General features: G+C 40.0%; 1 protein-coding gene across 1 annotated transcript in view; it reads left to right on the top strand.

The window, feature by feature from the left end:
- Positions 1-12,580, top strand: part of TMEM37 (transmembrane protein 37) — a 38,883-nt gene extending 26,303 nt beyond the window's left edge. Inside the window, exon 2 of the mRNA XM_069224327.1 lies at positions 10,955-12,580. Within this exon, the coding sequence (XP_069080428.1) occupies positions 10,955-11,533 (579 nt within the window). The 3' untranslated portion in view covers positions 11,534-12,580. The remainder of the gene's footprint in view (positions 1-10,954) is intronic.
- Positions 12,581-15,693: the final 3,113 nt, after the last annotated feature.

Consider the following 15,693-nt stretch of genomic DNA (forward strand, 5'->3'; position numbering starts at 1 on the left):
AGAAAATCCCTCTCACTGCAGAAGTTTATTTATTCAAAAAATGCTGATTGCTTTAGGCCTGCTTTGAAAATAACACGTCGGGACTTGGCCACAATCCCAAGGTGCCAGTTCAAAACAAGACCATCACTGCCGTCCGAGTACATTCTTATCAGCCTAAGCCCTTGGTGGGAAACTACACAAAGAATAAAAACATGTGCACATTGTACAATGTTGAAAACTACTTGCAGCTTTTAACGTGGCAATGGCTAATGCTAAAATAAAGTCAAGAGGCAAAATGAAGCTGGTAGGCACTAATGTGACGGTGTACTGCTAGGCTAAGTGCAACATGGAGTCAATGGTCAAAACTCACATATCATTACAGCCTCTGACTGATCTGATTTTCTACTCAAAGAGAATAAAGTGTTACAAAGGGGGTGTTGTTTCACAGTAAAAACAATATTGTGTACTTATTATTTGTGAAGGACTCCTGTCCTTCACAGCTGATAATACAATTTCCTACAAGTGCCTTATGTTGTGTGATTAAGGCTGTTGAAGATTATCTGTAAGGAAACTATCATTCATCCTATGTGTATTTATTGCCTAGAGATTTGTACATGTTTGCAGTGAATAATTTCTTAAACACCATACAAACAACAGTATCACAAATGTGATGTACCCAGAAGTATATGTTACTACGTTGAGTAGGGTTGCAAACTCTTCTAAATAGAACTAGTCAGTGATTTATTTTTATCATAAATATTTTTAGTTTTGACATTTTCTAATTAATGCATCAGAAGGCTTTGCCAGCTAAATCCCCATTAGTGGTCTTGTGGTGCAAAATGAGTAATTTGGGCAATAGTCCCTTCAGTGAGTTCGTACTTGGAGTATTAGGTCAGCGAAGTTTAATTTGGTAAACATTCTCAGCAAAGAAAAGGTATGTAAATTGAGAAGCAGTTTGAGCCTGCAACTGCCAAATTTAAATTGTAAGGAATGCCAGTTGCTCATTGTTCTTCCCAAAATGTAAAGGGGAAACACTCCTTCCTAGCAATACATTTTCCTATGACCACTGTTGGACGTTTGCAGGAGTTGGCAAGTGAGGTGCCTAAATTAAAACGCTTGTGCTGTATTATTTAATCGGGTTTAGAATGACGTTTAAAACAACACTGAACAAGTACTCTTTGATAAAACATACACAAATTGGCACTGGAGATTTTTTTTTTTTTTTTTTTTTTAATTTTTAACACAGTGGTTCTAAATGTGTTCGTAGAAACAGAAAAAATATTTGATACATTACTAAGTACTGCATTGCCTATGTTCACCCACAGATAATACTGTCACATCTACAAGAACATATTCTCAAGTGGAATGTAAAATATGCAGTACTGTTAGCGCATCAGACCTTAATAAGTAAACTTGCAAGGGGACGCAAATAGGTTGATGAACCTTTTGACTTGCATGTAAGATGTTCCCGCCATAATCAATTAGTCAATAGTTGTCACACACCATGACTTTTCAGTCATGAATAACCACACCTTTAGTAAACTTAGAATATTTATTTCCTTATATTAACAATGCTAATGTCATGTAAAATAATCTCCGAATCAGATGATAAACCTACAGCAAAATCACTGTCCAAAGTGGCAGAAGAAGCGTTATCTAATCAAACCTTGAGCCACTGCATATTCTAAAGTTACAGTGCAAATTAATACCAAGAACGATTGTGCAAACGATATCACATACATTTAGATTCAGCAAAGGAAAGACATCAAAAGTTACTCTATATAGTGAACTTCATTTGTGAGGAATCCTATCTAACACCAGATTAACATCAGCATGTTGGGCTTCATGCAAAATAATTTAGTAAACCCAAATTTGGAAAACATCGAACTATGGCTCTATCAAAATAGTGCGGTTGCTACCTAGAAAGAAAAAAGCAAATAGTCTTAAACACATCAGTAATAGAATATCTCTCCTCAAATGGATTGGCAAGCTAAGATAGTCTTCGTCATCAGGACATCAGTTCGGTCAGCTAGGCATCAGGATTCAGCATTAAAGTTCAGAAACACAAAGTCTTTAGGCAGTAAAGTTAAGCACGTCTCCTGTCAAGATGCTCAAGAAAGTAATGGCCTTTCGGCAAGAAAGAAATGAGCAAATGGCCTTTTTTCCCCTTTCTTCAGTCTGGCTAAGGTTAATTTCCTAAAACTACTTCCCAAGTCCTTATTGGTCATAGGATCGCATGTTCACACTTTGTCCAATAAAACTGAAACATCAAATCTATAATTTTTAATAGTACTCAGTTCACATATCGCTGATTGGCTCCTCTTGTAATGTCCTCGTCGTCCAGCTCGTCAGGTAGCAATATTGTTGCAGCTTATACTCCAGTCAGTGTCTCCATTGTTATTCTCCTGAGAAAGTCAGTCTTGCACACATTACAGTTATAGTGTTACATTTTTCAAAAACAGCATCTTCTAGCAAGCGGTTCTCATGAGAGACTTTTAGCTACGAGCACATTTGGTCAGCACAGTGGAAAATCGCAATTTAATTCTCTGGCACAGAAAAGAAGGCTTGCGACAAGTCAATGACAGTGAACCACACAGCATCACATGGAATCTGAAACATTATCACAGCTGGATTTGGCACCACTGGACAACATTTAACCACAATGTAATTTACTTTTCTCAGATCCTGAGGAGTTCGAATTTTCCCACAGGGCTTTTTCAAACCCATTATAGGTAATTGCATGGGCTGCTTAATACTTCCTTCAAAACCCCTTGCTTTACAAACTCTGCAATTATTTGGGCAACCTTTATAAGATCAACTTGTGGCATGTGGTACTTGGGAAATTGAGGGAAAATAGCATTCAGCTGTACACTAACTTTATTTGGATCAGCTCCCTTTATCAGACCCATCTCTTTCCTATGAGATCCCACACCTTCTCCAAAACCGTTCCCTGCAAATTAGGATGAAGCTCCTTCACTGTGAACATTGTAAAAAAATAAATCAGAGGGTATTCCTAATTTATTGTCTCGCATTCTGTTTCTTGGGCTTGGCCATCTTCATCATCACTATTTGTCTGAATCTCAAGTCCATCATTTGGACAAGTAATCAAACATCTTGTTTTACACAGCAAGTCTCTTCCCAGTAGGGATACTGGATTCGAATCACAGACTACAAATTTGTGCAATCCCTGGAAGTTGCCAATTTTAACCTGAACTGGTTCTGTAATCGGGTTAGTCAAATACTGATTCGCTACTCCTACAATCTGAAGTGTTTTACCTGAAATGGGCAAATTTGGAAATTCAACTGATCTTACTGTAGAGCGTGTAGCTCCTGTGTCAACCAAGAATGAAACTCTGTGACTCATGACTTTGCCCTTCACATAGGGACCTCTCTGATCTTCTTCTAAGGAGGTTGCAAGCACACATGGCTCTTCATTTGAACTTTCGCTCACCCAATCATTGTTTATTCCATTCTCACTGTGTAACGGGAATTGGTGTACTGTTATTACTTTGGTTAAGCCTCTGACCTGTGACCTATTGAGAAAGCATCATTTGCTGCTGTTCCATTGGGGCTTGAAGTATTTGAATTTGCTGTCTAGGTACCATGGGAACCTTCTGCTGCATTGGCTGCAACTGTGTCATTTGTACACGTGGCATTTGCACCTGCTGCATGGGTTGAAAATTCTGCACTAGATTCACATAATTTGGATTAGGACCTCTTATTCTCGGTCCTCATGTTCTGGAATTAATTGACATCATTAGTTTGCTGAACAACACCTTCCTGCACCAACATTGGACACTCTGGTTTCCAATGTCCAACGGCTCTGCAAACGTGACAAGGCAATAATTTCTTCATTCCCCGGACATCATTCTGAACCACTGCAGTACCCAAGTCTGGACCACGATTCATATAACCTCCACAGCCTCTACCTCTCATCTGGGGCTGAAGCACCAGGTTTCCCTTGCATGCCTGTCTGAGCAGCTTTAATCTGCATCACCTTCACTTTTTCTTTCAGCCTTCTCTGCTTCAACTCAATCTCATCACTACAGTATTTTTCATACTGCAACACCACATCAATCGGCTTTGCTTGCCAGCAAATCAAATGACTCTTAATCATCTGGCTAATTTCAGGTCTCAATCCTTCCACAAATCTGAACACAAAATTAATCATGTCCTTCGCCTCCATTGTCTCTGTACCACTGTAATGCTTGAACGCCTGTAACAATCTTTCATAATAAGCATGTATTGACTCCTTTGCTTCCTGAGTGCTCTGTCAATTCTCTGCCAATCAATATTCTTGGGTGAAATTCTCGTTTTCGAAAATTGTCACCTTTATAGTAATATTTCATTACCTCGGGAGACGGTGCACCTATAATTTTATCTCTCTGGTTCTCTTGGCCAGTTTACACTCCTCTTACACTCTATCCACATACATATGAGCTGGGACCACTCTCTAATAGAGTGTTTAAGTCCTCTCAAAGGCAGTTTGCAAGTTTCACAAACCTGTCTGTCTGCTGGTACCACTGCTTCTCTCTCCATTTTGGATAATCATTTGTAAATGATAGAATGTCACTTCTGCTCCAAGGGACATGAACATAATTTCCTCCTGGAATCTCTCTCATTGGTAAAAATCTTCACTGGGTCTCGGTCTTGCTGCACATTTGCAGTCCGCTCCGCAGAATCCCTTTTCCTTCTGTCTCTTTTCTTTACCCATCTGCCTTCCCATTTGTCTAATGCTCCCCAGGTCTGGGCACTTTGAAGTAATTCCCTAAAGTGTGCCTTCATTCCAGAAGATTTCATGTGTTCAAAATCTTTAGTCTTGCTATCTTATCTGTACCTCCTTTTCAAATGCTTTGTTTTCTCTATTTCTATGCCGTACTTCTTTACCAGGTCTTCTAGCTTCTGATGCACTTTACTCACTTCTCTTGTAATCTTCGGGCACAGATATCTCAGCTGTGCTTCTTTGTAGGATTCCAACCTGTTCACACCCCTAGTTCCCTCAATGAGCTCACCCGCTTCCATGCTTAGCCTAGCATAGTTCAAATACTCCTCTCCCTTAGGAGCACTCTGTGGAGTATTCAGCTTGTCCAACCATTCAGGCAACTGCTGAGCAGTCAAACCTTGCAACGAGATGTTGCTGTCTTGGACCAGTGGTACCTGCTATGCAACTGCATTCAGGGTCTGTGGTGTCAGCAATTTCAAACTCTGGATAATGTTTGACCCGATCATGGTATCTGGAAGTACTTGAACGGACTAAGGTCCAGCAGTGATCTCGATCTGGAAAAGCCTGTCCCACAGAAGAAACTACTCCAGTGTTCTCCTTATGTCCTCCCCCCCCCCCATTGCATTCTGTGTCATGACACCCTGTTCACTTACACTGGGTTTGTTTTGTGCAAGTAAGGGTACGGCTGGACCAACAGTAATGGGTAGAGATATAGCATCTGGGGTTGGTCTGGTACTTAAGTTCTGTGGGAGAGTAACTCCCATGTTCTGATTCATCAATGAAGACATATCTGACTGGGTCCCTGTTACTGGAGTGAATCTCGGCATGGCTTGTGGCTGCACTTGGGGCAGTAAAAGTGGAGTTGGTTCTGTCTGAACCAACATCAGCCTCGGGAAAACCTGTTCTGTAGGCACCATTAAGTTTGTAGGCGTTTCCATAATGGGTACATCAGGATAAATCGATTTGGCTGTGACACCTGATTCTGTACTACTGGAGTAATGGGTGCATTAAGACTACTCTGCAGTGGACTCAGTCTCAGGCTAGTATTTACCTGCACCGGACTCACTGTCCCATTAACTTGTGTCTGAGCTGAAGGATCAGCACTGGCACTCGGACCACTCTTATGTGCTGTAACTGTAAAATAAATTCATCAACATCTCATTCCTTCCTCCACTGTTTGAAGTCTTTCTAACCTCCCTACTTTCAGACGGGATTCTGTTAGTCTTTCTAGTAGCTTTCCTTCTCATTGTCCTGCGTAACCGCTGGAAACAACTTAATTCCGTGCCAAGTCTAATTTCTCCAAATTCTCTGAACACTGTCCCACCTAGCCTCTGTTAATGTCTTTTCTGCCTTTCTCATTCTCCTCTCGAATTTCTGTTGCTGTCTGGTTACTAGCTCCCAGATCGCTAATTCCTCAAATTGTGCTGGTCTCGAAAGGGGCTTCCATTCATATGCCACCATTCTTAAATGCTCTAAAACCCTCAAGTTGAACGTTCCACTTGTAGGAAATGCTAAGTTTCCATCTTTCTCTGTCACTTTTCACCATTGCTTTAGCCAAAGACATGGTGCCACGCCTTTCTCTTCGATTACAATTTAAACTGGTGTACCTTCTGTGGTGTAGCCTTGCCTATACTCGTTGTAATGTAAGTATCTCCCCTAAAAGCACTTTTTAATGCTTTGAAAAAAGTAATCTTTTCGACCTTTGTTATTCAAAATCAAATCAGGAAGTGACTTTTAATCCCAGGATTCTCTTCACCCACCTTCTCAACCAATTGCACTTCACGGACAGCAGCCAATCCGTGCGCGACCCCTCTCACTAACCAACCTATCCCAGCGTGGTTCTAATAGCGTCACACTCACACGTACTGCGGCCGACAGTCTTGCGGCCTGTCCTTCCAAACTCTGATTTACACAAAATTAATGCAAAAACTTCGAGCACTTACCCAAAATCAAAAAACAAATCTGCTGGTTTACTACAGGAAGCTAACACAATCGCTTCAGAAACTTTACAGATTTTTCACTGACGGTTCTTCCCGCTCTTACAGCTACTCCTTCTTTCTCAGTCTCCCTGATTCGTAAGCAAAATTCAACCCGCAAATTTTACTATCAACTGATCAGTGGGTCTGTCCTAGTGCTCATTGGACTCGCCAGATCTCATTTGAAATTCTTTCACTCACTTTGACTCTCACGCTGACTTGTCGACCACGCCCGATTTGACCTATTAAACCAGACAAATTACAACATAAAACCAAGTGTCTCATACACTTTTCAATATACTCCGGAGTCTTAGACCACACAGGGTCCGTACATCAACAACCACATGGACAATTTTTTAACACAAAGCGCCACACACATGTGTAGTTCGGCGACTTCACTAATCTCACACTGCGGAGTACGCACACTCCTTCTACAACTTCATTTGGAGTAGGCAAACTCCCTAAACCCTCTCAAACATCACAATTCACATGCGATTTGCATAAGCTGTGCAAGCGCAAAACCTACTTCATTCACTTTATCACTAGAATGCTGAGAACATCCTCAAACAACCATTTGCAAGCTCCAAGATTCTGGGAAAGCCAATTCAGGCTTAGGGAAACATTTTCTCTCTAAATTGTATCATTGAAAAATAAATCCAAATCTTCAGTAATAATAAACTCTCTAAAGACCAAATCATCAAGCTACTACCATCTTTGTCTTTCTGCTACCGTCTCTGTGAACACTTACACTAGTTTATTTAGGAGACAGACAATCAAGCTGTTGCTATCCCTGCGAACCTCTTAAGGAGACAAACATGGACCGAACATTTAGGATGGGCTCTTAAGGAGATGAACCTGTACCGGACATCGATGATGGGCTCCTGCGCGTCAGACCTTAATAAGTAAACTTACAAGGGGACGCGAATAGATGTTCCCACCATAACTCCAGTCTGGCTAAGTTAGATTTCCTAAAACTACTTCCCAAGTCCCTATTGGTCAAGGGATCGCATGTTTACACTTTGTCCAATAAAACTAAAACATCAAATCTATAATTTCTACTAGTACTCGGTTTACATGTCGCTGATTGGTTCCTCTTGTAAGGTCCTCATCGTACGGCTCATCAGGTAACAATATTGCTCCAGCTTATACTCCAGTCAATGTCTCCATTGTTCTTCTCCTGAGAAAGTCAGTCTTACACACATTACACTTATATTGTTACATTTTTCAAGAACAGCATCTTCTAGCAAGCGTTTCTTATGAGAAAGACTTTTAGCTACGAGCACATTTGGTCAGCACAGTGGAAAATCATAATGTAATTCTCCCAGCAGAGGTTTTATTAATCTGTTTAGAAAATATAGCTTGACATGAGGCCGTGCAACTAGGCCAGACCTCTGCTAAGTTAAGGCCTACAATTAGTAAAGCTAATACATAATGCATACCCCTTTATATGATGTTTTACTACATTAATGAAACATAAACTCAATATTTCATGTTAATAAGCCATTATTAACTATATTTTGTGCACTTGCGGCCACGCATGTGAACACATTTTCAAATGTGTGTATTATTTTTCTCTATATCATTACATTTTCAACAGAAATCCATTATTCAGAATGCATGAATATTCATTAATACTTTTATTAAAACACCTGCTTTAGCAGTACTTATGTGAAAACTAGTTCTGAGAGACCCTTGGCATGATTCTCAGTAGCCTATTTTGAAAACCAGGAGACAGACAAATACAGCATAAGCAGGGTGTTCAAGTATTTTGATATTGATCAACTGGATTAGGGATTGTTAAATGTAACTCATATTAACATGTTAATTTAGAACACAATAAGCAAGCATGTGCATTTTTTCTTTGGCCTTCAGCCCACATGCCCAGGTTAGGTATTGCCTAATCATAAAGCTCCTTTTGAGTAACTAAAGTACCATTATTGCCAAGCAGTCACACAAAACATTAGCAATTTAGTCATAGTAAAAAATCAAAATCTCTTTAATTCTGTGTTCAGCCTTCTGATCATGTTCCACCAAAGAAACTTTCTTGGCATTGTTCTGTATGCGAGATCTGAGTTAGCTATCCTTCTTTCTGATTTGTTTTAGTAATTAAAGAGTCATGTTATGATAGATGACTTTAGTAGTTGGACAACTGGAAATGTCTGAGGAACTTGAACGTTCTTATGAAAAAATGCTGGTTAGGGGCACACATTGTACTTGCTGAGGTCCTGTAAGTGGTGGAATGTACCAGCCTGTTTCACTATGCGCATATCCTCAGTTTGAGGTATAGTGGTATGCACTAGTGGATTTCACATTTCATTTTACATACGGTGGTGAATAGGAGTTCAGCATGATTTTTTGTGCCACAGTGGATTGTTTGTGCCCTCGGTCAAGAGTGAACCTTTTGACCACTGAGGTTTTCAGGCAAAGCATGGTAAGATGCAAGGAGGGACAGTGTTGGTTTTGGTTTTGGTTTTAAAAAGTGGCTCCTTGTTAATAAACTTCTCTCCTGTTCTTTTCTAACAAACCTTTTGGTGTTGCATGTAACAGATGACAGAGGGATTTTGCAGGCATGCTACAAAATCTTCCCTCTACAGCATTTATTCCTGTATTGCAAAAGTGTGTTCCTGTCTTTCGGTTTCACATAAAGGTGACAATTCAAAAAGGCATTTATGAGTAAGTAAAGTAATCTTCCTGTAGTACTACCTCATGGACTCATAAATGCTGTTAAGATTTGGCCACATAGTTTGGAGTACAGAGGAGTATTGAAATGGTTTTCGTTTGTACCATAAAAGTGATAATTAAAAAAGGAGGCCACTAAAAATAAACATTTATTTAGGGTTGGCTTAAAAATGATGGGATCAATTCAAAGAGGCATTTATGAGAATTTAAAGTAGACCTACAGGAGTACTACTTTAAACTCCTTAATAAAAACGTTCCCCCATAGACGTGTACACAGGATATTGTAATCCTGCCTAAAAGAGAAGGTCAAGAAAATACATTGTTTGTAGTGCATTGTAAATCTTCCATCAGAGCACAAGTAGTTTAGCCTGCAATGGAACTCTTGACAAGCTTGTTTGTTACCACGCGGTAAAGAGAAAACAACATCTGATATATCTCTGCCAAATTTTTAAATGTGCCTTTTAAGGACTTTTGGTGTTAGACCGTGTATTCACTAAGGCTTTCTGGGAGTCAAGACTCCTGATGCAGTAATTTTGTACATGAAATTACCAATATCAGGGAGTTGTAATTCCTGGAGCAAGAATTAATGCGGAATTACAGCCTTTTGCCTTTCGAATAGAAAATTGACAGGGAATGTGGAAGTTTAATTGTCAAAATCTATTCAGTAACCTACAAGGATTTAAGGAAAAAGGTGATTGGTTTGTCGCAGATGAAATCCTTAATCTGGCAATCCCACACAGTCCTTATGCCTATTTACCATAGCTGAATGTAGTATGGTTTATTGGGGGGATTTTTTAAGTGAAATTAAAAATAGTGTGGCCTCTAATGAGGACTATATAGTTCTTTTTAAGCTGTGCTAGAGTCTGTTAAGCCACTGACTAGTCTATTTCTTCCTGAGACAATAGACCCCTATCACTGCCTTCATTATCACAAAAGATTGTCCAGTAGCTAGTTCTCACTTAACATTTTTCTCCTAATTCACAAACCTCATCCATCAAAACAAGGCTGTTGAGACACTTCAAATTGTGGAGTTGGCTGAAATCTTTTAATAGCTTTTCAGTTTTTAACAATTTTCAATGTATTTAATCAAAGCTAATTAAAATGTGGTTTGTTGGTTCTTAGCTTGAAGACCCTCGTGGTACAACACAACTAAAATGTATCTTGTCAAAATCTTTTAAGAGAAGCAAGACTTTGCTCCAGTTTGTAATTGGAAAACAGGTAATAACGATTGGTACTTTACAAATGCTAGTACGGTCCAAGAGAATATTGCAGTCCATTATCTAGGACTGTAAAGCCTTTGTCTAGCCAGAGCATAGCATACCCACTCCCTCCGTAAATTACTTCCATTTAGATTCTTTGTATTGAAATTTCTCGTATAAATATCCGGAGATTCTGACATGGTCCCAGTGCTCAAAGTTTGACACTACTCCTTAACCCAATTCTTCAGTTTCATCCATTGAATGAATTAAAACAACTTTTTTGCTGTGTAATATACATCTCCTCTGTCTCTTTGTGATGAGTAAGAAAACAACTTGGTAGAGATGTAAAAGTTCAGCTATTAACATGGTTAATTTATGTCTCTGTTTTTTGCTCATAGGTGCCAAGGCTGCCTCCTTGTGGAAAATCTAACAGATCTTTTTTTGAGACATTTATTAGAGTTTTAATTGTTCTTTGTGCTGCAATAGCGGTGATACTGTCATCAATTTCAGTCTGTGATGGCCGCTGGCTCCTTGCCCACGAAAAGCTCTTTGGACTTTGGCACTACTGCGTTACAAGCGACTTCAGTACCCCAACTTGTACTACCGATATTGACTTTGCTCAAGTGGAAGGGCTAAGCGTGGGAATGATCTTCTGCCGAAGTGCTCTATCATTTGCTGTAATCAGTGCTATCTTCGGCCTTGAGCTCATGATGGTCTCACTCATCTGTGAAGATGTTCACTCAAGGCGCAAATGGTTCCTGGGATCTCTTCTCATTATTATATCATTTGTTCTGTCTTCTGGTGGTGTATTGGGATTTGTAATTGTTCTGAGAAATTATGTGACATTCACTGGCTTCACCTTGCCTTACTGGTGTGAGTTCACTGCGGTGTTCCTGTTTTTCCTCAATGGAATAAGTGGCATTCACATCAATAGCATTACGAATCCGTGGAACAGACCAAGCACTGGAAAAGTGTAGGAGCTAAAGCTCCTTGCGAACTTCAAATTTTGTATTTTTCTCCAGATATGACTGAATTGTGATGTTCTTGTGTAAGAAAAAAAGGTGTTTGTTTTTGAAGATCCACAGTAATATAAGGATCTATTCCATTGAATTTTACCAGGATATATGTTTAATTAGCTCTGTAATATACAGGGGTAGATTACTGATCAAAAGATTCAAGAACCAATAAAGTATTGATCTAATGTACAATCAATATAATTGGATATTGTGTGGGGTAAGACCCTAGTTAGAAAACTGTAATCCTCAGATTTTGTTTTTCAACGAAGTCCATATATTTGCATCATTACCTCCTTCAGTGATATGGAAACAAAAATTCATAACACGTAAAAACAGACAGAATGGATCATTAACTTGTGCATTATTGAAACCACTACTTAATGTCGATTTTGTAATCGTAATCAGTGTTTGTTAGATGGAAAGTATATTTTTCTGCACTTTTTTTTAGTGAGTCGACTTCTAAATGTTGATAAACGTGTTTTCTTCTTTGTATTGAATACCTCATTTGTTCATGCTGCATGGTTTTGACAACAGACTTTAGCCAATATTGCTGGAACAAATGCACTCCAAATACTTTTATAGGATGCTCTTGGCCATAATTTACCTATCGAATTAGGACATTGCGTGGTCAGTATCTCAACCTTATTCATCTGCCGCTTTTCACATGGTAGCATTGAAATTTGTGATGGAGTCATGTTATGTCATTTAAATATTTTTTAGAAGCAATACCTTTCAGCAAAGAGAACATTTTACATGGGCATTTTTTGAGTTTTGGGAATGAAAAACCCTGAGGCTTTTGCCAAGTTTCTTCTCAACTTTACCACTGCCTTTTGAAAAAATTGTAATTTTTCTTTGTTCTTCTGGTGTCATTGAATGCATCTGTATGCACTTTAGAATTCTGAATACATTCCGTTAACTGTACAGTGGCAGTGGATAAAATGCTTGCACCTAGCTGGTGGTTGATATTATCAATTGTGTATATAATAAACATTTCAAAGTATAAGAAAATTAGCAAATCTTTTTTCAAGACCTGCCATAAGGACAGAGTTCTGTTCGAGGTGTCCACTAGTGTGGTCCATGGTTTCTGCATATTTTATAGTACTCTAATCTTATTAGTCTCAAGGTACAGTGTAGCACTGTCTTATAAGAAATGTTTAAAGATGACAATTGGTTCCTGATAGCCCAGTGCATGTGGTCATATTACTGACAATGTCCAGGAAAGCAAGAGGCATTTACACTCATTTTTAATGCTCTTGTGGCACTTTGCTATTACAGAAGTGACTGCAGACACTTGTGCGCCCCCTTCCATATTATGGATCATACTCGAACACATTGAACACCTGCATGATCCCAATGTTTCATTCCTTTAGTTGATGGGGAGTCTGACCCCAAGCAAATGTGGAAACACTTTTTTGCCTCTGAACTTGAGCTCTGTTATAGAAGTGGACACTAGAGCAAACCAGGTATCGGGTGGTATACTTGCCACAAATTAAGTGGTGCAGTCAGTGCCCCCCTGCTCATGGGTGACACTTAGAATGGAATCGTGGGGTCCACACTGTGGGCAGAGCCACGCATCCTTTGCAAAAGCAGTCTGGTTCCCTTGCATTGAAATTTCGGCTTGAAAGTTTTAAAAAGTTAATTAGCTGCTGTGCTGTCCCCAGGACAGGAACAAGTTTGTATCTCCACAGTGGATAGTGCATTTTTTTATTTTTTTTTATTTTTATTTTATGTGGCACACATTCCCGTTTTGTTAGCTGCACTCGCCTTTCACAAACTGGGACTGTGTGCCATGCTAATGTAATAAGACTTAGTGTGGATACTAAAGACTGGTATTACCTAACTTTGCTTCACTGGTGGTGTTAGGTCTCCTTTACTCATGTAAAGCAAAAATAACCTTGTGATGCAACACACAGGTCCCATCTAAATCCCTTATAACATTTTCTTTTTTTTGTGCTAGTGCTGCATGACACTCTTGTCTAGTTCAACTGATTTGTTTTAATCTTAGGGAATTTACACTACTATCTTTCCCTCTACATTATCTTGGTGACTTCATCCTGACCACCAGCATACATATATAGAAGCTGCACGTGTCACCTTAATCGCTGTAGTGTCCTGCACGTTTTAAAATGGAACTCTTTTGGCTCCAAATAGACTCTGTAGCAGTGTGATGTAATCACTAAAATAGAATGTAATGAAGGCTTGGTTTAGAAAAGGGTTCTGCAAAGTCGATCCTGGAGAGCCGGGTCCATGCCAGGTTTTTAGCATATCCACATTTAGAAAAATGTAGATTTCTGAAACATCTTTTTTCTAAATGTGGATATGCTAAAAACCTGGCATGGACCCGGCTCTCCAGGACCGACTTTGCAGTACCCTGGTTTAGAATGTTGGAGTTGACGGGTACATGTAAAGGAATAGAGGACTGTGATTTACAGCTTCGTGTGTGGCATAGTAGTGGGTGGGTATTCAGGCAGGGGGAGGACAGTACAACTGGTGACGAGATAGGGGATGAGTAACCCAAAGAAGCACAGTGCGCTCCAAGAGTTTGCTGTGGTCCATGCAAACTGCTCATGCATGCCATGGGTGCCTTTCTCGAAGCGATGAGTCATCGGTCAGTGTGAAGCAGATGAAGACAAAGAAATCTTCACTGTGAAGTCTACGTATTGTTGGTCAAGGAACTACGACCAAGGCTATATTAAAAGGTATTGCGCTACCATGAAAAATAAAATTATACATAGTATGGAGCGTTAACACTAAAAGCAGATATAACGAGGTTTACAAAGTGCAATCAAAGACCAGTATAATTTGCTGAATAAAGTTCTGAACAGATCCACTGCAAGGCAGAGATCAACCAGGTGTGAGAAAATGCAAAGTGATGTGTAGAAAGGATGAATTAAATAACTTGCAGAGCCTGCTAAAGAGAGTCATTGTGCCACAGCATTTGACGGAGTGGCTCAGGGAGAAATCCTGAGGGTTGTGCTCACAGAGGTGTCCATACCTGAAGTAGTTTCCCTCCAGGCTGCCGAGTGGGTCTCAGAACAATTTCATAGGTTTTTAAAGAGCAACTGTTGGATTTGTGAAATTTTGATGATGGCATCCAAGAGAGAAGACGCAGTTCCAATTAATGTTAAAGATGACCCTGAGGCCCACATGCCAAAAGACACTAGAGAAAGTCTGCATAAACATGATCATCAAACGGCGTCAGAGAGCACACTACTCTCAATGTCAGTAAAGTCAACACTAGTGTAGAATACTGTCACCTTCCTGAAACCACCACCACCTTTTGATACTGCCAGAAAGCTAAATATTGGTGATAGATGGACTGCCTGGATTGAGACATTTGAGGATTTCATTGACGCACTTGGAGAGACTGATAAGAGAAATATTATCAAGTAGCTCAAAAATCTTTCTGGTTATGGTGCAAAAACATGTTCTAAAGAAAATGGCAAGAAGTGACAGTCGTCATGTACCGTCAGATTAAAAATGTGTTGAAAATCAGGTTCAATCCAGGACCATACGTTGATTGATTATAAATAATACATTTTCAATCAAGAACGTCAAAGAGTTGGTTAAATCATCAATGAGTTTGTGGAAAGACTTGATGCACTCATTTAACACTGTAAGTTCAACTAATTTAATGATGAAGGATCTATGCGCCTTAGAGTTATTGATGGATGCTTGTCAGATTCATTCAGACAACAAATGCTGAGAGAAACTCTGGCCCTCATTTGGACTTTGGCGGTCAGTTTCCCTGAACGCCAAAGCCCAATCTGCCAGACTACTGCCATATTACGACTGCTGGCTGCTTTCCGCCATCATGGAGGCCGAAAGCAGCCAGCACTCGGGCTGGTGGTTGGCACTGCAGGGGGTGTCCCTCGCCAGCACCGCCATGCCAGCAGGACTTCGCCTGCTGTATTGCAAGCCGTAATATGGCTTGGCATAGTCCTGCTGGTGTGGTGGTGGTGGTGGTGAGGGAAGACCGCCAGGAACCATCCCCTCTCGGACGTCCCCCTTGACTGAGGAGGTAAGTGGGTGTCCGAAGGAAGGGGGGAGGATGGGGGCTGTATGTTTGGGTGTGTGTGTGTGCATGTTTGCAGAGGGGGGTGTTGAATGCCTACGTGTAT

This window comes from Pleurodeles waltl, chromosome 3_1, assembly GCF_031143425.1.
Source record: "Pleurodeles waltl isolate 20211129_DDA chromosome 3_1, aPleWal1.hap1.20221129, whole genome shotgun sequence".
Lineage (NCBI taxonomy): Eukaryota > Metazoa > Chordata > Amphibia > Caudata > Salamandridae > Pleurodeles > Pleurodeles waltl.